At 39.7% G+C, this 20,172-nt stretch overlaps 1 protein-coding gene across 1 annotated transcript; it reads right to left on the bottom strand.

Moving 5' to 3' along the window:
* Nucleotides 1-9,200: 9,200 nt before the first annotated feature.
* Nucleotides 9,201-19,195, bottom strand: LOC133983678 (neurexophilin-1). The gene is made up of 2 exons (XM_062422838.1): nt 19,111-19,195; nt 9,201-9,964 (listed from the first exon to the last, which is right to left on the bottom strand). The coding sequence occupies exons 1-2, from the start codon at nt 19,193-19,195 to the stop codon at nt 9,201-9,203; spliced, it is 849 nt and encodes a 282-aa protein (XP_062278822.1).
* Nucleotides 19,196-20,172: the final 977 nt, after the last annotated feature.

Consider the following 20,172-nt stretch of genomic DNA (forward strand, 5'->3'; position numbering starts at 1 on the left):
TGCTGAAATACAGCCCCGCTGCAGCAGCCACTCATGGTCGAGGAACTACTGCAGCCGGAGGCCGAGATAGATGGATGACATGTCTCAATGAATGTGGGAGAAGTGGAGGAAGTTAGATTTAAAAATAAGTTATATACCGCGGATAGTTCCTGCCCAGCAATCTAATTGGCAAGCAAAGAGTGATGTGAGAGGGATATTTCTTACAAGGTGTTTTTATTTCTAATGTATGCGTGCACACTCCATCAGTCCGGTACCTTTTTTATGTACGCTGTAACACCCCAGAAGACATTATTTACTGAAAATATGGGTACTCAGCAGCTGCACAGCCTTCCTAACAGTCGCCACTATAAGGTTTTTCCTCTGAGGCTTTACTGCCTTATTAAAAAGCGTAAATAAGTGTAGTTCCTTGATTTAGTAATCTGCATGAACAAGTTATATGTAAAGTTCAGCTGCTGTAGCTAAAGGACCGGTGGGGTTTAATTTTTCTTCCTCTAGGCTACCCTCTAATGCTTTGTTCGTCTGCAGTGCTAAAACCCCCGTAATAGCTCGGGGAGTTTGTCTTGCAGCATACAAGAATAATAAAAATAATCCCATATTCATAATTGGCATTTTCTCAGTGTTAAAGCATTTTTTCTTTTAACCTATACTTTTTCCGTTTCTTTGCTCGATATATATAAGCAAAAATTAGACGGAGACACAGAATAAAGGTCAGAGCAGATTGTGGTCGAACATCACATATCTTGAACTGGTGGTTTCTAACTCTGCACCATCTCTACTACTTACCTTAACTTCCCTATAAGCCTGCTGGCATGTAGTGCAGCAACAAAGGATCTCCACTCTTGCCTGTTTAGTGCAAATTTTTGGATGGTACGCTAGGTCTGCTTTGGGGCTTTCGGTTCTATCTCTACTGTTCAACACCAGGTTTCTTTGGGTCTTCATCGTTTATGCCTTCTTTCTGGTGTCCAGTATTGGGCAATTCTTGAAATGTCATCCTGTTTTCTTCGCGTGATGTATCCAATCCATCTCCAGCGCCTTCTCATCATGATGGTTTCAATGCTCACTTGATTGGTCAGCGCAAGTAGCATAGTTGCTGACTGGAGGTGGTGTTATGGCAGAAGATACCATAAAGATAAACTGCGTCAGAGGTGGTGCCCCGTTCATTCCTTTAAAAGTTGCTTAGTGGCGCATGAAGCCAAAAAATATTCTTCCATATTGTTCGTCTTCCGCTTTGCTTCGGCATCGTTGGGCCCATAGAGCAAGTGCACTAGCAACTTCAGATGACCGTGCTGGCTACCTCTAGTTTAGCCTCCCAGCTAACTTGAATGAGGATAAAATGATCTAATCATGCGGCTCTTCTGGACTTTCGAACTGTGATCAGACCGAACCGATCAAATTCAGATTTTGCGTGGTTTGTGTTGCTCAGAAAAATGTATCTACTGATTTACAGGCGTCTCCTTCACAAATGAAGTCTATCGGAAAAAGCCTTTTTTGGCCCAATAGCATCACGTAATGTTGTAATTACACAGTTCGGCCACTATGTCAAATTGGCTTCAAAGCCCGGCGCTCTTCCTGGGGGCTCGGAAGATACGCAGGAGTTTTCTGAGGCTCCTTGTGCATGTTGACGGCTTGCAGAGATCGCTCTTTGTTAGTCCGAGCTGTGTAGAGGCAGAAAGAAAACATCTTTGTTACAGTTTAATCTTAGTGTTGATGCTGGACTGAAGAGACTACCGCACATTGTTCAGTTTTCTTCTTCTTTCAATAATTTTCTTATTGAGCATCAATGATACAAGGTCTGTACATAGACATAAAACATAAGAAAATCCTTGGAACAGTGCTCACACATTATTATCATTATTATTTCCCTCCCTCCCTTGTTTCCTTCATTGTATACACACAAGTAATAACACCATTGTTTTCTGAAGGTTTTTCTGGCCTTGAACTGTCTGTGCACGCAGTTTTTGATTAAATCCAAATATTTTCAATTTTGTCAACTTTTCTGAAGTACTTTGTAAGGACATTTCCATCCCTCTGATTCCATATGTTTGCCTATCAGATGTTGAAGTCTGACTTGGAGGAAGTGTCAGTCAGAGTGAATGCCCTTGGTCAGCGAGGAGCTGGACAGCTACCCAGCACTACCGGCCTAACCTGTATCGCAGGGTTGCAGCTCCTTCTCCCCGCTGTTTGGCATGCTCTGTGGCACCGAACGCTGAGGGCAGAGCGTGTCACTGAGCTGGCACCAGGCTGAACTCATTCAAGGTTACTCTTTGATTTAATGGTGATGCATTTTTTAAAACCGCATCATCCCTCTCTCTCTTGCCACCGCGCCTAGTTCATCTCTGTCACAAACACTGGCTGTGCGTCTCACCTTTAGCAGTGGAGACACCAGGAGAGGTTGTTTAAGATATAAATCAATGGCAAACTAAGCCCCAGCTCCACTGTAAGCTTGCTCTGATTGTTTTGCCTGCTGGTCTGTATTAAAGGAAAACTATAATTTATGTTTAGACAATAACATGGGAATATTGTGTACTGATCATGCAGACAGCTTTTTGTATTGACACTTACAATTAACACTGACTATAAAAGCCCCGATGTTTTGAGATTTAACCAGCTGGTGTGATAAAATGTAATACATTGGTGGATTTGTCTACACTTCTGTACTGTTGAAATGATGGAGAAAAATATCAGTTAGTTCTGTATTTTTTTCTAGCATATTAACAGCATTGCCCGGCTCTGTATTTCAGTGATGCTTTTAACAAGGTGATGTTCAGTAATCATCACCTCTCCGCCGCTGCTGTTTCAATAGATATACACCGACACCAGTGTGTGTATAGTAAAAATAGATTTTTCAACCAGTTGCTCTTTTCCTCTGAGGTGCCGCTGCTTGTGAACGGGCGTAATTGCCGGGTGTTAGCGTCGATGCACGCGCGCGCACACACACACACACACACACACACAGAGAGAGATATACAGTATACACAGACAAACACACATTCAACTTTCTTTCTCTTTTTCTTAACTGAAATTAAATCTGGGCTATTCAGACACGAGAATATCAGCCTTTGTGTTGTGTGGCAGCCTGTTATGGATGGAGATGACGATTTTTGATAGCAAAAAAAAAAAGAAGAAGTGATAAATCGGAGCATAGAAGCATGTCATATTCATGAGCCATGTAATCCTCTTATATCTCATGTCATTTCGAAAAGCAAACACATCTTTGCCATCAATACCTGAGTGTCTGGTTTGATAAAGCTTCCGTTCCTCTCACTAGGATCAAGAAACTGGAAATTTGACAGTTAAAGAAAGAAAAAAAGAAAAAGGCAAGATTAATTTATGAGTAAAAATCAGTTTATGAAACACAGTGTTTAGTGCTAAGATACTGTACGGTTAATAGAGGGACACTTTATTCACTGGATCTCACCTCAGTTTTATCAGATTAAGAAAGGGCTTCTGATATTTTTATAAATTAATGTATTGAATTTTAAGATTTTGTCATAAAAAAGGCATTGAAGTGCACATGTCTTCTTTTAGAAACATGCAGGTTTTAAAGTATAAATTATAGTACATTAAATTACAGGCAACACCTTCCTCCCCTCATATAATGATCAATATAAGGCTGTAAGAATGTATTATTATTATCTTTAAAAGTTCACCTTTGGATGTTTTAACTTTCATTTATTCACCATATAATCTATAAAGGGTCAGAAAACACCTACCGACAGTTCATAATCCAAAGATATTCAATTTACAGTGATATAAAACCAGTAAATTCTCACATCTTAGAAGCTGAAACCAGCGACTGTTTCACATATTTACTGGATAAATTATTTTAACACCAGCAGAAAATTAATCAACAACAATGATAATGATCTGTGAATCATTTATTAAATGCCAAAATGCCAAAAACACTCACTGGTTCAAGCTTTTTAAATATGTGGCATTGCTGCTTTATCTGTTTTTTTTTTATGAAATTGTAAATTGAATTTAAAGATGAGACAATTCAATAGTTTGGCTTCTGACATCTCAAATGTTCTGATGTTAATTGAAAAAAAAAATCAGCTGATTAGTTACAGCACTAAAAATGACTATTGTTTCAGCACTTGATAGATATATTGACAATATATCGGCACTGTGTCTCTGAACTCTTTTAGTGTTTTTTGTCAACAGTTTGGCAACTTTTACTTTCTCTTCTGTTACATTTATTATAATTTGATTGTTCTTCGAGCGTAATTGGAGCGCTCTTAATACTTCTTATTCTGTGTGAAAGTGTGAAAATTCTTATATCCGTGAAAAGGATTTAGCAGCTTGATAAAAATGTGAAGGAAAAAAACATCAGCTTCTGTCTTCCTATACAGTAATGTGGTAAAAGTTGGAGACTTTGTGCATTTGGTGTTGAAAGCAGCCGTGACATCCAGCTGACAGATATTTGAAAGTGGCCTAATTTCTCTCAGATTCATGAGGAGCTGAGTAGCATTAGATCATAGATGTGCAAGCAGCAAAATGGGGAGAATTAGACAGTCGCTGCTGTCAACCATTATCCAGAGTAGTAAGAATTGACAGCGTTATGATGCTAACATCCATTAGAGCAATTAGCAGCACCTCACAGGTGCCCTGCATTTCAGTCTGCTAGACCTTTTATTAAAAGCCTCAAAATATTCTTAATTTCCACTTCCTTTCAAAGACAAATCTGTATAGCCTTCCAAATGTGAATTAAGCAGCAGGACTGAATTAAATAGAGCGTAAACTTAATTTCATGTTGCCACAATTCATTCGATTCATATGGGCTTAATAGTATTGTTCATTTTCCTGCATATTTAGGGGTGAAGTGTTCGTACCTGGTTATGTCTGGGGGGCATTAAGTCTGACTAATGAAATGACTCTATTCTCTGTGGCGTTTTAATCTATTCACTGGGAAAGTAATTGACAAGCCCACAGTATGTGCATTAGGATAGCTCCGGCACCAAAGGACAGCTGTCACTAAAGCAATTAAAATGACAAAGGTTAATTAATTCTCTCCAGTTTTTACCTGATATGAGACATTCACAATGAGTGAGTTTTCATTTCCGGAGGAGTAATAGTGTTTTGAGGAGAGTAATTTATTTGTGATTTAAAAAAGAAAAAAAAAACACCAGCCATTGTCTGATAGAGCCTTTAATATGTCAATACCTCCTACAAAACTGTGCCCCAGGACAGCTTCAGCCCCAGATTTGAAATGAATTCTGCAGCAGGACATGATCTGAAATGACAATCGGTAGTTTGCTTCTTTTTTTTTTTTTTTTCAAAGTAAGACACCGATTATTTATTCTGCGTTGCCGCAAATAAAATGTGATCTGTGTACAAATGAAGCACGTAGGGAGATATTTCACACTTTAAACGATGCATTTGAACAACCGTCTAAGTGGGGGAAGAAAAAAAACAAAAATATGAAGCTCTACATTTTCGCTGTGGTCGGGGGTCAAGCGGAAGAAAACCAAGATGCAAATAATTACTATGCCAACCACCTCTGACACCACGAGAGCAGAACCCAAGAACTTTCTAATCCACCTAAATGTCAAAGCCATGTTCGCAGCCCTCCCTCCGTGTGAATCTCCACAGGCTGCCAAAAGGCCAGTGGTTAGTCATCTGTTTACTCCTGCAGCTGCTGGGTGTCATTGGGACTCTGAAGGAGAAATCCCATGATTCTCTGTGCCATTTCTGACAGCTCCCGCCCAGACCACATTAATCAGGGATTGTGGGCGAGTTGGGGATAGACGGCAGGCATGGATGGCTCCGGCCCAGGACAACTGAACCGAGGGAGAAGATCTGGGCCCGAAGATAACTTAGACGTCCAAACAGTGCCGGGTTGTAATGCTGACGGTTTCATTCATACACGCAGAGCTCGATAAATGGGCATTGTCTCAAAGGAAACGCCCGGTTTAACTTCGCTGCGGGGTAAAATGGCGCCTTGAAATGAACATAATTTAAGAAATGTTGATTTTGAAGCAGAGTTTTATGAATCCAACCTTTAAAGTTATGCAAATTAGTCTCAAGGAAATTTAGTTTATTAGATATTTGAGATTGGTTTGAATTCAATTTCCCGAAAAGCTCCATTTCTCTACGTGAAACGGTTTTTAATTATATAATGATATTTTCTACATCCTCCCTTATTAATCATTTCACTGAGTTGATCTGAAAGTTAACAAAAGGTTAGCTCGACCGCTAAGAGCCAAAATACAAAATTAGAAGCTGCTGTCTCTCTAAAAATGATTGCAGGTATTTTAATAAAGGGGACTAACAATCCACCAAACAACTAATTAATTACTTATTAATATCTCCAGGTGCTAAATCAGTGATGTTCTTAAACACAGGCATAAAACAGCTCAATATTTGCAATTACTGTCTAACAAGAAAAGAAAAAAAGAGCACATTTTTCATCTTCTGTCAAACTCTTTAACTTGCATTAATTAATCTGTTTAGCAACTTGGAGGCAACACAACAAGATGTGAACATTACATTGACATATTTTCACCTTATAAAGTTGATCCGACCTTATTTAACACTTCAGCGACATTTGTCGGAGTTTTGTTTCTGGACAATATTCGACTTACGTAATGTAAGTTCAATATTTACTCCCCTTTGATCTGCACCAACTCCTGAGAAAATTATCTTGCTCTTTAGCAACTAAATGCTTTGCTGTGTTCACCAGCTCGTCGGTCTGTCTCGTCTGGTGTTTTTAAGAGCTTATCCACTAAAAAAAAACAACAGCTTTTTTTTGCCACCGGAGACGACACTCAGGGCAGTGAGGGTAAACCAAAAATAAAAGCAATAATCTGAAACAAGTTAAAATGTTGATGTTTCTCTGTGTTCGTCCACACCTTGTACATTAAACAATCATTTTATAGCTAATGGTAAAATACTGATGAGAGCAGCTTTAAGTTAATTGTGTGAATAGATCAGTGATTCATATTGTCATTAATTACTGGGCCTTAAACACATCACACATTTGCATTTACCCTCAGACGACATCAGTCAGGGAACAGATCCATCTCTCAGCAGCTTTCACACCAAACGCTTTTGTGCCAGACTGTTTACACTTGTAAGATTATGTGCATAATGAGGCTGCATTGTTTCAGCAAAGTGCTGCTTTAATTCTTTGAAGCTGAACAAACTGTCCCTGGCACATTTGGGTAAGGGTGGAGAGATATCAAAGTCACTTTATTGAGATGAAAGAACTGGCCCAAACAGCAATCTGAGACATTAGTCATTCCTTCTTCTCTGTGACAGAAACATGCTCTCAATTTACGAGTCAGGTGCTTCCAGTGATTTCTGCCAGCCTTGTTCCTCCACATCATAAATTCCTCTTTATGCTCACTCATCCCACAGGCAGACCCCTATTCTTTGGCCTGCCTTGTCAGAAAATACACCCCATGTTGGCATATTGGAGGCCGTCCAGGCTGCCATTAGCAGTTACTGTGTTGCGTATACCATCGTGTACACTATGAAAGAGCTCTGAATTTAAATAGACAGCAGTGTTTGCGCCCCTAGGTGCACATTTATACTTTTGTACAGGTTTTCTATCGACACTTTAATTCGTTCTCTCTGATGTTGACTCTGCAAAGCTCCCACTTACACTGTGTTCATTTTCTCTAAATGCTTCACGTGGAGCCACTGGCTTCCAATTTATATAATGAAGGTTTAATAGCCAATTGGAACATCCAATATCATTAACAGCCAGTGTTAGTCTCATCCAAAATTTGCCTTTTTGATAACCAGTGGTGCTAACGTTTGATAGGTGGAATGTGTGATTAGTACCTGCTGTTTAATGTATGTCCTGTCTCCTCTGCAGCAGGAAACCACATTTTTACCACAGCTCACATTTTAACATGATATCTGTTCTGTTTCAACCTTTGTTAAATGAACTTCAGGATATTATCTTCTCTATCACCTTCATGTTTCCTTCTTCTGTTTGTTCTGTTATCTATTTTTAAACACTTTCACTTTCAGACACTTGTTTTTTTTTTCTTTCTCATTATCCAGCACTTTTCTATATAGGTGCTAACCCTGCTGTGTAAGATATTCTTTTGTTATTTTTGGATACTGACTGGGGCACTGTGGCTCTGACACTCCTTACTACGGGCTGCTTGTCATGTAAGTGATGCAGAAGTTGAGATTTATTATACTGGACTTGTTTTAAGTCACAAACATAAGAGCCACGTCTTAAGTGTCTAAAATGGAAATGTGGGACTGACAACACAGCAGAATTAGGGCACAGTTATGTTTTTTAAGCAGTGCAGAAACTGATCTTCTGTGTCTCTGTCATCTTCAGTGTGTCTTCTGCAAGTTTTATTTATTTTATTGCAACATTTACTTGCTTTTGTCTGATTTGAGCCCTCCATTGGTGTCATTTTCCATGTGACATCTATGCCCTTAAAACTGCTAACACATAACGCAGAATTAAAATAGAAGTTATTTTTTTTAAATCTTTTTTTTTCTCTCGTAACAATCGTGAGTTGATGAAGATTATTTCTGACAGCTGAAATAACATGAAAATATAGATGGATGTTTTTCAGTTGTTTACCACATTCGGTTCATGCACGGACATGGACGACATTCCAACAACAATATCAGAGAGGTATATTCACTCTAACAATCACACTGCAGAAAACAACACCATTCAAAACATGTTTGCTTTTTCCATTACGCCCTCTAATGCATACTGACAGATTCTTCTTATTTGCATTGACATTTACGTGTTTGCAATGATTACCAGACACTGATTGAAAAAGACAGAAAGCATGATTGAGACGGAAATACACTATCGACATAAACAACTAAATTAGCAGGAGAAAACATTAATAAAATTGTTTTCTGGTCTTTGTGTGGAATCCACAATATTTACATAAATACAATCAGCATATTTTTATAGTTGGCTTGAGAATTTCCTTTCAATGTAAGCAGCTATGCATTTAATATGAGTATTGCAAGCCTATAAATGCTTCCCTAAATGCTCCCATAGTGACCTCGGGGTAAGGTCTGTTCGTTGGAGCAACGTCAGTCTTGCGACAAGGATATGTTAGCTGTAATAATGCCTGTCAACATCTCAAGTTTCAAGTGTGTGGAGTCCATTTTCATTCAAATAATTTGACATCACTCAGGGCCCGACGGCCTGTCTCTGCATCTTTTTTTCTTTTCTTTTTTTTTCTTCCCCATCTCCAGTCAGGTGATCACCCAGTGGGGAGGTAAGGGGTGTCACTGTGGTAGTTGTAATCTGGACACACCTTCTGCACCAGCTTGTAGTCGGTGCTGTAGAAGGTGATGAAGATGCAGATGACTTTGAAGGGCTTGGAGCACAGCCAGGACACGTGGCTCTGGGTCTGCTCCTGGGGGCAACTCTGGGAGGGGTCGTGGGCACACAGTGAGTTCCTGGTGCCCTTCTCCACCTTCTCGTACTCCACCCTGCAGTTGAACAGCTTGGTGTCCTTCGTCTCCAGAGCCGTCTGCTGCTGCTGGTGATGGTGGTGGTACTGCTGGTGCGGCTGGTGGACCTGGAACTCCACGGCTTTGGTCGGCGGAACGAGCCCCACGGACACGTTGCCCTGACCGGTGGAGTTGTGGCGGAAGTATACGCTAAAGGTCCCGTTTCCATGATCCACGATTTTGCCGGTGATGAGAAGGTTCAGCTTTACCGTCTTGATGTTGGAATGGAAGTCACCCCAGCCGAACATCTTCTTGAACTTGCCGGTTTTCACAATGGGCCTCCTTTTCGTCCTGGAACGAGGATCGCGGGGGTTTGAGGTGTTGTAAAGCCAGTTCCACTGCTCCTGTTTGGAGAAAGTGTCCGCCTCGTCATAGTTCAGATCCAGAGAGGTGAAGTTCTCCTTGCCGTAGAGGGACTGGGACAGGAGACGGCTGATGGAGAAGGACTTGCTGCTCTCGGTCCAGTAAGTCTTCACTTTGGATTTTGAGCTCGCTCTCAAGTCTGAATTTCCTGAACTCCGTGAATCAGCACTGGAGACCTGGAAACACACACAAATAAACAAAATCTGAATTTCAACTGGAAAGCACTGAGATAGCTCACATCTCCAACAAGACTGCACAATTCTCTCTGTTTGTTTAATTTTACTGGAGAAAATGTGACACCTCTGGATCCAGAACTAGCATCAAAGTACATGTAGTGACACTCAATCGTGCAGCTGGTGGCTGTGATTTTTGGACCATAGACAAATTCTGTCAGTGAATATTAAAGCTTGTTATAAGGGTGCAAAACTTAACAGTTAGTTATGCCCGTTTAAACAAGACCCTCGAGGAAAAAACAAAAGCATCAGTCGTTTTGGGAAATGCCCCAAAAAACATATATTTACATTCAAGTGACAATAGGAATTAGGAACCTTGTCAGTCGGGAATGAAGGAGGGAATAGTTTGATATTGTCAAAAAGCCACAAAGTCAGCAGGGAAGACGTTGGGGTGGATGAAGATCATTCTCTGACTGTAATCAAAGGTTATTATTTTGATCTATGATCAAAAGTCACCTAATCTTAATAATGTCAGTTTCATAACCTAAACCACAATCCTTCCCTGAAGTCTTTGTGGCTAACCAAACCTCAGTCTTTGTTGGACCGTAAGGGGGATGCAGGCCCAGCAGGTGCATTTAGCCTTTCCCCTTTTCGCTTATTAGGAGGAGTTGGATAGCTAGATAATTAGTTTGCAAAAAGTTGTCAAAGCAGCAGGAGAGCACTGTTTGAGACCACCAACTGGACATCCTTAACATCACTTTGGGCAGCATCATGTCTAGCATTTTAGCCAGAGATTTTTGTAGTGTCACATCAGGATATTTTACTGTTTTAACCCAAACTATGAGATTTCAATAACCCAAACTAAGTGTTTTGTACCTAAATCTTACCAAACGTGTTAAATGACACGTGAAAAGTTTAAAAATGCAGCATTAAAGTTATGTTTCATTTACAAGCAAAATTGGACTTTTGTGTAAGCAGTGTACGTAATTTGAATGTGTAAAATTGTGTTATGTGTACACAGATTTTGAGACCAGTTTGAATCATTGATTAAACTTCTGATATCCCTGCCTATGATGGTTTACAGGTCCATGTGGTGAATTAATAGTATGGACACTAGAAAGAGCTGCACAGCCATGTGTAATGACAGCTGTAGGAGAACCTCACCGGTGCAACACAACCAGTGAAACTGCACTACTTCTTTCCTGTTTCTGTCATTGTCAGGTGTAAAGACTGGTGGAGCAGGTGGTGAAATGATATGAAAACGGTTGGTTCAGGTGTGTCTTCATCCATTTATGCCTAATTGTGGGAGTGGAAATGAGGCTTGTGTACGTGTGCCCAGTCCCTCAATGACTGAGATTTATAAAACAGATCTTGTGCGGGTCGTCCTAATCAAGATTAAGGGTATTCCTGCCATACATGGAGATGAATGAAACGCTTCTCGGGTGCAGACGTGATGTAACAGCAGACTATTACCTGCTGAATGTGCCCTGAATGGATGATTGATGATTCATTCTGTGTCTCTCCTCTAACAATCACACAGATGAGAGAGCGAAGATTCCTCGTGCACCCCACAGAGACCCGTGACAGTGATGTCCAAACCCTGGCCGAGGAATGTGACAGCAGATCTATCTGGTCGAAGCGTTTACATTTCGTACCTTCACCTCGCGATCAATACTCTGAAAATAAGGTCTTCTCTCATTCAGAAAGTTCTCTGAATGACATTGTAGTACTGTAGTCCCGGGTGAGTGTGGAGCTCTGAGTAAACTGTTGTGCTCTCGCTCTGAAGCGCGCCTTCATTTTATGCACTTGACTCCAGAGCGGAGGAGTTTGAAAAGATGGCCTCCAGTTGTTTTGAAGAGAGCCCGATGATGAACGACCTGATGTGAACGAACCGTTAGTGGCATTGTGGAGACTTTGGCTTAGCTGTTACATCTTTCTGAGAGCCTGAGCTTTTTTTGTTGTTGAATGAAACGCGATACGCCGAGACCTTTTTGAACAAGGAGAAAAAATCCCGGAGAAATCTTTGCAGCCAAGTTGGTTTCATAAAGGGGAAAAAAAGGGGAAGCTGCAGGAATGTCAGAGCAAAACGTTTATAGAAATATGATTTCCAGCAGTCAGGTCGTTTCGTTGCACAGTGGGGCCGTTAAACCATATTAATGAACATCTCCTTTTGTCTTCCATTGCTGGAAACAAAAGTCTGTTATGTTGCCTCGCTGGTGATGTATCGCAGAATGATAAATCCAGTGCGAGGATAAGGGAGCCTTCCTGTTCAGGATTTATTGGCACCATTATAGTCCAACATAAAGCTCCTTAGGATGTAAAAGTTCAGTGAAATAGTATCTTATAAACTGTCAGCTGAGCAGCTATAAAGTCGATTATGACATTACAGTTGAGTCTTCATTCTCGACCATGTTTCATCTTGTTTCAGTTGATCACTTTGAAAGTCGTAATGGCACTAATGAACATATTTTATAGGAAAACACAGCAGCTAATTTAATTGTTACTGACAGAATAGTAAGACTTTTATATATAACGGTTGAACTTCAGCTTAAAATTGCGAATTAAAACATTTTCCATGTTTGAAATAGTTGTGACTGAATATATTGTCTCTAAATGACCTTTGACCTGTAATCAAAATTGTATACCACGTTTATTTATCATTAATATTTGTATTCTGGGTAATCTAATGATCGAATTACGTACTTTTCGTGGTGCATTTATTACTGACGCTTTTCAGTAACTTGGTTTTTAGTCCCAAAATGAAGATCAAAGGATATTCGGAAGCAGTTTTGAGCTGGTTTAAGTGACTGGCAGGATAATAACTGATCATTTTGTGTGTGTATGTGTGAATATTTCCTAAACAATACAAATCCAAACAATTTTAGGAGTCAAGAGTTTACAGCTTTATCATTTTATCACCCAGGAACTTGAGATGCCTCCAGTATGTTTTGAAAAGCGCCATCATTTTGTGCGACTTCACATCATGAATAATTACGTAAGAGAACGTGTCACTGGTGTCTCATTTTTTGGAAAGGGATTTCTTCGTTTTTATTCCCCCACTCCCCCTCCTCCCCCCCAAAAAAAGATTATCAAACACAAAATTACACAACGCATCTAAAGTGCGTGCCCAGTCACCATCAGACCTAACTCCTTGTTGTGGAAGCTTGCTGCTGTTGTCACCGGCGTTTAACTGTGACATGCAATTAGCTTTCATCTAAAGCACCTGACAGTCTTTGGATTAGAGCACTCAGAGGCACATTCACAGAGACTCCACTTCACGGATTAGAGCCCAACCTGTAATCCAGCCCGGGGAGATTAGGCAGATCAGAGGCAGTCCTGACTAAAGCAACGTTTATACCCAGAACACCCCAACTGACTGCAACACTCGGAGGGCCAAGATTTACCTCTCGCCGGCTTCAAAAACATGCAAGCGAGGCACGGAGAGTGTGTGTGTGCGCGTGTGTGTGTGTGTGTGCCTGAAAGAGATACTGCAGAGAGAGGAAAGAGGGAGAGTGCTGTTGGATAAAGGACAGGGGAAAAAATAAACATGGTAGCGTAAAGGTCAACAGTCACACTTTGATAACTTCGGGCTTTACAGATATTGGTTTGTCAATATTGGGTTTTATTAAATATCAAATAAGGACCAGACAGTATCACCCTCAGCTAAAGGTGAAATTTATTTTGTACTTAATTGCCTTTATTTAATTGTGGTGTATTTTATAAATGTATTATATTAATGTCAGTAGATGTTGTGGATTATCATGCCTTAAAGCAGTGGCTCAATCTGTTTGGTTTGCAGCCGGGCGTCACTGGTTGTTTACAGTTTGTCTGTGAATTGTGAACAATTCAACCAAAGAGTGATTTTCTTATTTAAACATCTTAGATTGATTCTTTTTGAATATTGTTTTAATTGACCAGTAGCAGAAAAACCTCGGTATTTAACCGGGAATAAAGCAAAGATTACAGAAAATCTGAAGAAACAAATGCAACGTTTGGAAAATGTTCATGTTTCTAATCCCATTAATCATCCTACGACCCCTAAAAGGTATCTTGTGACCTATCGGATGACCCGCAGGTTAGAAACTATTGCCTTTGAGGACAGTAACAGTGCATATTTTTGGAAAATCATACAAACAAAATGAGTCAGATAAAAGATGTGCAATCTGTACTGATAGCTCCAGATACATTTAATTAAACAGATGATTATTTTGATTTGAGATCTGAGGCATCGTCAGGTAAACTCCACAGAGCAGGATCACAGATAAACATTAACACTCATCATTCAGTCTGTTGTGATCTGAATGATTAGGACTAACTCTACTCACAAGAATTGACCAATCAGAACATTGCTATTTATGCCAATATTTACCATGAAATGATAAAAACATGCAATTGTCTGCACACAAATTTAAACAATGTCAAAGAGAAATTAGAAAAAGATTTGCCCTAAAATTGGTTTTGAATGGCGAAAAGAATCACAAACTAACAGAATAAATGTTAAAACCCACATCAAGGAGAAATAGAAGAAAGGAGGATACATCATGTTCACTCCTGAATGGCACTTAAATGATCCAAAATAGAAATGGTTAGCTATCATTAAAAAGAACTACATAGAAAAAAACCCCACAGTGTTTATCTGAACTTTGCTGCTGTGTTGATATTTTAGCATATTTTTTCTGCCATTCCAGTTAACCATTGATATCCATTCATTTATGTGTAATTAGCAGGCTGAAGGATGTGCTTTATTTATCTTATTGTCAACAAATCTCACAAAAACCCCCAAAACTAACAATGATCCTTCTAACTAGTGTCGTCTGTGTATCCAAAGTCTGATATATCTTATCTTTATTGTGCTACAGAGCTGAAGACTTTTCTGTCTGTTGCTGCCTTTTTAAATCAAATGTGAGGCTTTTGACTCATATCTTACACTGCACTGTAACTTTTACTCCTAATTTATCTGTCTTGTTCTATTTTAGCTTAATTTATATTTCCAATTCAACACTTTTTAATTGCATTTAAACATATTTTTATATTACCTTGTGTTGTTTTTACATTCTGTCTTGATGCCTTTTATGTTTTATGTAAAGCACTTTGAATTACCTTGTTGTTAAAATGTGCTAAACAAATAAACTTGCCTCAAATCTCATCCCACCTACATCGTCCGGCTGCTTTAAATAGTCGCCACTGCAACAAAAGCGTATTAATCCGAAGCTGAAAATAGTTCCCAACATATACAGTATTTACGGTTTGAGTAACTTGTGCTAAAAGCTGCTGTTTTAGAAAATGTTTCAATTAAAAAAAAAAAAAAAAAAAGAAACTAAATATTTGCGTCCTGTTTTTAAAGATTAACATATTCGGTGAGCTTAGTTAGTGTAGAGAAGTAAAAAAAAAAACATCCAGAAACAGAAAAAAGTGTTATTTTGGTCTTTTCATGAGATTTGTTGTCATTCAGGAACAGAAAATAGTATGCTGATAGATTTCTTGCATGTGCAGAAATGAATGGAAACTAATGACTTCACATTAGAATATCTAAAACTGTGTAACCTGCATTTGAAACCAGCAAGTTTACACGACTTGTACAGAAGTAAAGAAGCTAAAACATGCAAACAAAACACGGTTTAGCCCTTTAAAAAAAGCTGCTGTTCCTGGTACAATTTCATTACTTACTACTTCATTTTCATTACTTGAGTTTTAATGTTGAATTAAAGCATTAGCTACACCCAGATGAATACAATTATTGTGTCTTCAGCTCAAATTTAAAGATATTACATAAAAGTAAAATATATTATCAGTAGCTTTAAACAGCTACTCCAGTGGTTTAGTATTGCACTTCCATAAAGCGTGTGGACTCATGAGACAAATTTGAAAGAAAAAGAAGAAGCAGTAGAGTCTTTTCTTGCCCTTGAGTGTCCTTATATCTCCCATAATTCAAACAAAAGCATCTTTCTGTTAGATCTAACTTGCCTTGTAGGCTCTTTTATACAGAAATACTGATATCACACCAACTTACAGAAAGTCATATTAATCAGAGCCTTGTGCAAATGCAGTAGTCTAACATTTAAAAAAATGTTTGCATCATATATTAAGTATAGTGTTTTCAGTGAAAGATATTTGAATGTATATCTCCCAAATCGTATGTTTTTCATGGCTCAGAGTTTTTCTAACTTTTTGTTATGCAGGAGTCTCTCCGCCCTCCAAACCCCATTTAACTGCCTGTTAATATTATTCCCAGGTTCAGTGTATGAGGCCAGAATCCCTTGACAAGATAAGAGAAACCGCATCGGCATGCAGAAGTCCTTTAGGAAACAACTCTCAGATTGCCAGATGCAGCGTATAGGCAGGTTGTTGGACAAACCTAAATGCTATCTACTCTTGGCGAGGCTGTGATAAGGCGCAGGCGTCCACTCTTTGGAACAGGAAGATAAACAACCTCCGGCTTCCCCTCGGGAGCTCGTAGGATATTCTATGGGCTTGGACCCCCAGAAACAGCCGACAAATTCTACCTTTAATAGAAGCACCGGAGAAGCCAGATGACTCTGCGGTGGGCTGTACACAAAACCTTGCGAGGAAGAATGAAAGTGCGTGTCAGTTTTCATTTACCTGAATGCTGCGGCTGCTGCGGCTGCCGTGTGGGGAGGATTTGTGAGTGCGACAGTTCTAGTTTAAACAGAGTTAGACCGGAGAGCCGCCGGGCGATAGCGGATTTGGGCTGCCACTTTGCAATCTTGATTGGATGGTGTGTGTGTGTGAGTTCGGCTTCAACGTGGAGAAATTAATAGTTGTTGTCCCTTTTTTTAAAAGTAGTTTTTGTGCATAAAAAGCACACTGCAAAAGTTCAAAAAGGAGTTCTGCAGATTTATTTGCTTTTTAAATTTTTGGTATTAAATTGATGCTCTTATTCAGAGAGGCTTAAAATGAGGGGGAGCTGGAGTTTGGCTCAAGGATATGTGGCTGTTTTGGGATCAAACTTGTGACCTTTTCGGGTGTGAGACAGTCGTTTTTAACCTGTGGCTACACTTCCCAGCTGTAGCTGTAAAAAAAAAAAAAAAAAATCTTAATTCATGATGTTCAGACAGCACAGTAATGTATGCATCACAAGTACTTCCCCCCATAAGACTCTGAACAAGATTAATTCAGAATAAAATGGTTTATTAATCTATGTTTGGAAAAAAAATTATCCTCTAGACAGGAAGCTTGTTTAAGAGTCCTTAGTCTGTTGATGCCATCTTTTATAGTATATTCTGTTTGGGCACTTGGGATATGATTGTTGTCATAGTCATTTACTGTGAATTTAACTTGTCTCGCCTTGTGAGGTCCCCCTGTAGTTGAGTTGATGGATCAGCTGAGGGCATTTTGACGCCCACTAAGAGTTTAGGTCTATATTCTCCTGGTGATATCAAAGTGTTACCTGAGGGGGGTCAGAGATGATGACAAATCACAAAGTGTGTCAAGACATCACAGGCAGCTGTGGATGGAGCCGAGTCCTATCGCTGCAGCACTGCTTTGAGAGGCCAGGGCACAATTATTACCATGACTTCTGAGGAGGATAAATACTGTGCACGGACAGACTGCGGGATATTAGAGCGGGGCAGTTTGAAGAAGAAGATGGATGAGGAGGAGGAGGGGGAGGATGTGTGGGTAGTGGTGGTGGTGGTGGTGGTGGTGGGGGGGGGGGCCTAGCCACCAGTTTTCCAACTTACCCAGAGGAAAAATGCATAATCATATTATTTCACACACGACTTGGTTCAAAGGCGGCCAAAATAAGTTTGTGAGGTTCCCATGGGTCTGTCAATCTGTTGAAGGAGCTGCAGGCGAAAGCTTAGGATGCACCGAGTACGAAACAATTATGATCATCCCATTAAAGCATAGCGAAGCAATTTGGCAGCCCAGTCTGGAAAAAAAAACACACTCTCCCATCAAGTGATGCTATGAGATCAGCTAGTCCTAACCATAATGCTATTGTACATACAACACACACACACACCTAATGATTAATGTTCGTCTTGATATTGTGACAAAAGGTACAATCTGTGTTAGTTAATGTTATTGCTTTTGTGAAATCGAAGAATTGTTGCGTTCCTTCAAATCAAAGAAGGCTGTGTAAAGTTAAAATAAAAAAATAAATAAAAAAAGGTGGTGGGGGTGGTGGTGGTGGTGAAATGATTAGTGCGCTTAGTCAGCTGTGAAATTGAGTTTATGGTTTTCAAGACGGTGAATTCAATTCGATAATGGGTATTAAGTTGTAGAGAATAATTAATAGTAATTGACTTCTTTCCATCACTATGCAAATTAAACACAGATAACACCACAGGAGCTTTTTAAGGCCAGTCAAGTTTGTGGGGGATTAAGTTTATGGAATTTTTTTGTGTTGGAGAGAGGAGTGGCGCCTGCTCTGCTTTGATTGCTTTGTTGACAGATTTATCAGTGGGTGAGGGGTTACTGTCTCTCCGAGGATTAAAGGAATTGGGTTGTCACAAACTGTCAAGGCATTGAGTTAGGAGCATTCTGGTATGTTTGTCATAATGGGCTCAGGCTGTTCTCTGCCGTATACTGTCAAATATATTCTTATTGAACCACATCTGTAAATAGGAGGAGAAAAAAAAGGAGGATATAAATGCATAGGCAGGATTGAATGGATACTACTGAGGAGGAAATAACCAGCGGGTGGATTTGTCAAGATGCAGATTTTGGATTTTGGAGAGCTTGTGTTGACACTGACAACTGTTAACTAATGAAGCAATGCAACGGATGCAGTTTACAGATGTTACATTTATCATCTGACGGGACAAATTTAAGCAAAACAATTTAAAAAAAAAAACATGCCCCTTAACTGTAATACAAGTACAATGACTTAAGGAGACGAAGAAAACTAGCTAAAATATGTTCTGTTTAAAATGTTCTACACTTTAACTTATCAGACTGCGGCTCACATGATCTTACAGGGATAAAATCTGCTTGTTTTTACACTGAAAGATCCTTTTTTTCCTAAAACTCATTTGTCAAAATGTCTCTTTGTAAACATCCCTGAATATTGTCTCTGATAGAAGAGTGCAAACAGTAATCACAGAATTGTACAGACAGGATAATTAAAACAAAAGGTCAAATCAAAATGACATTTAACTCACCAGAGAGATGAATGACAGCAGCAGAGCGGCAGCCAGCAGACATGTGGTCCTCATGCCTCTGTGTGGAGCGTCTCCCCCCATGTCAACCTGTCCTTGATCTTCTCAGCCTCTGATGAGCCCACAAATACCTCCTCCTCCTCCTCCTGACTGAGCCGCTATCAGCTGCCGAACTTGAGGAGAAATAAAGAGTGGGGAAGGCGGTCCGGAGGCGAGAGAGCAGAGATGAATCTTCTCAGGCTCATTCAGGAGGGTCAGATTTCTGGCTGGTAAAAAAACGTTACAATTGTCTACTGGGGAGGTTTTTTGGAGGAGGTGATGCAGTGAGAACGGAGGTGTTTATACATCTGAGTGTCACTGTGGAGGGATGTTTTATACAGCCCGCTCAGAGAGAGAGAGAGAGAGGTAGGGAGGGAGGGAGGTGGTGGGGAGGGGGGGGGGGGGGGGGGGGGGGGGGGGGTTATATAGAGAAAGATGGGAGACAGGGGGGAGGGATTGAGAGAAGGAGGTCCACATCATAGACTTTTGAGGAGCAACTTTTCTTTTAACATCGTCAGGGGCTGACATCTAGTGGCAATCAGCTGCAGTGACTTTTCTTTTTTCTTTTAATCTTTCCATGCTGTAAACAAACAACTTTCCATGACTGCAGATTGTCACCATTTTTAAAGTCTTTAACCCGACAAAACTGAAACTTTTCATGATTAAATGTCATATATACACTTTGCACCACTCAAAAATATTACTTTTAGACATTTTTAGACATTTTTCTGATTGAATTCAATGAAAAATTTTGAACAAAACTACCAAAAGTGCAGATTTTCAATAAGTTTATCAAACATGGCTGCAGGCATTTAAATACAATTTTAAAGCAGAATCACAGTTGAATCAATTTGTGCTGGAAGAAAACATTACGCTATTCATTTGTGTTTGTTTTTTTTAGGTTGGTGAACAAACTCTAAAACCCCAATCATTTGCAGACAAAGGTCACCTAAAATAGTACACAAGTATTAAATGTATTAATAGTGTTGCATTTACTTTAGGTGCAGTGTGTAAAATTTAGT

The sequence above is a fragment of the Scomber scombrus genome, chromosome 7 (genome assembly GCF_963691925.1).
Source record: "Scomber scombrus chromosome 7, fScoSco1.1, whole genome shotgun sequence".
NCBI lineage: Eukaryota > Metazoa > Chordata > Actinopteri > Scombriformes > Scombridae > Scomber > Scomber scombrus.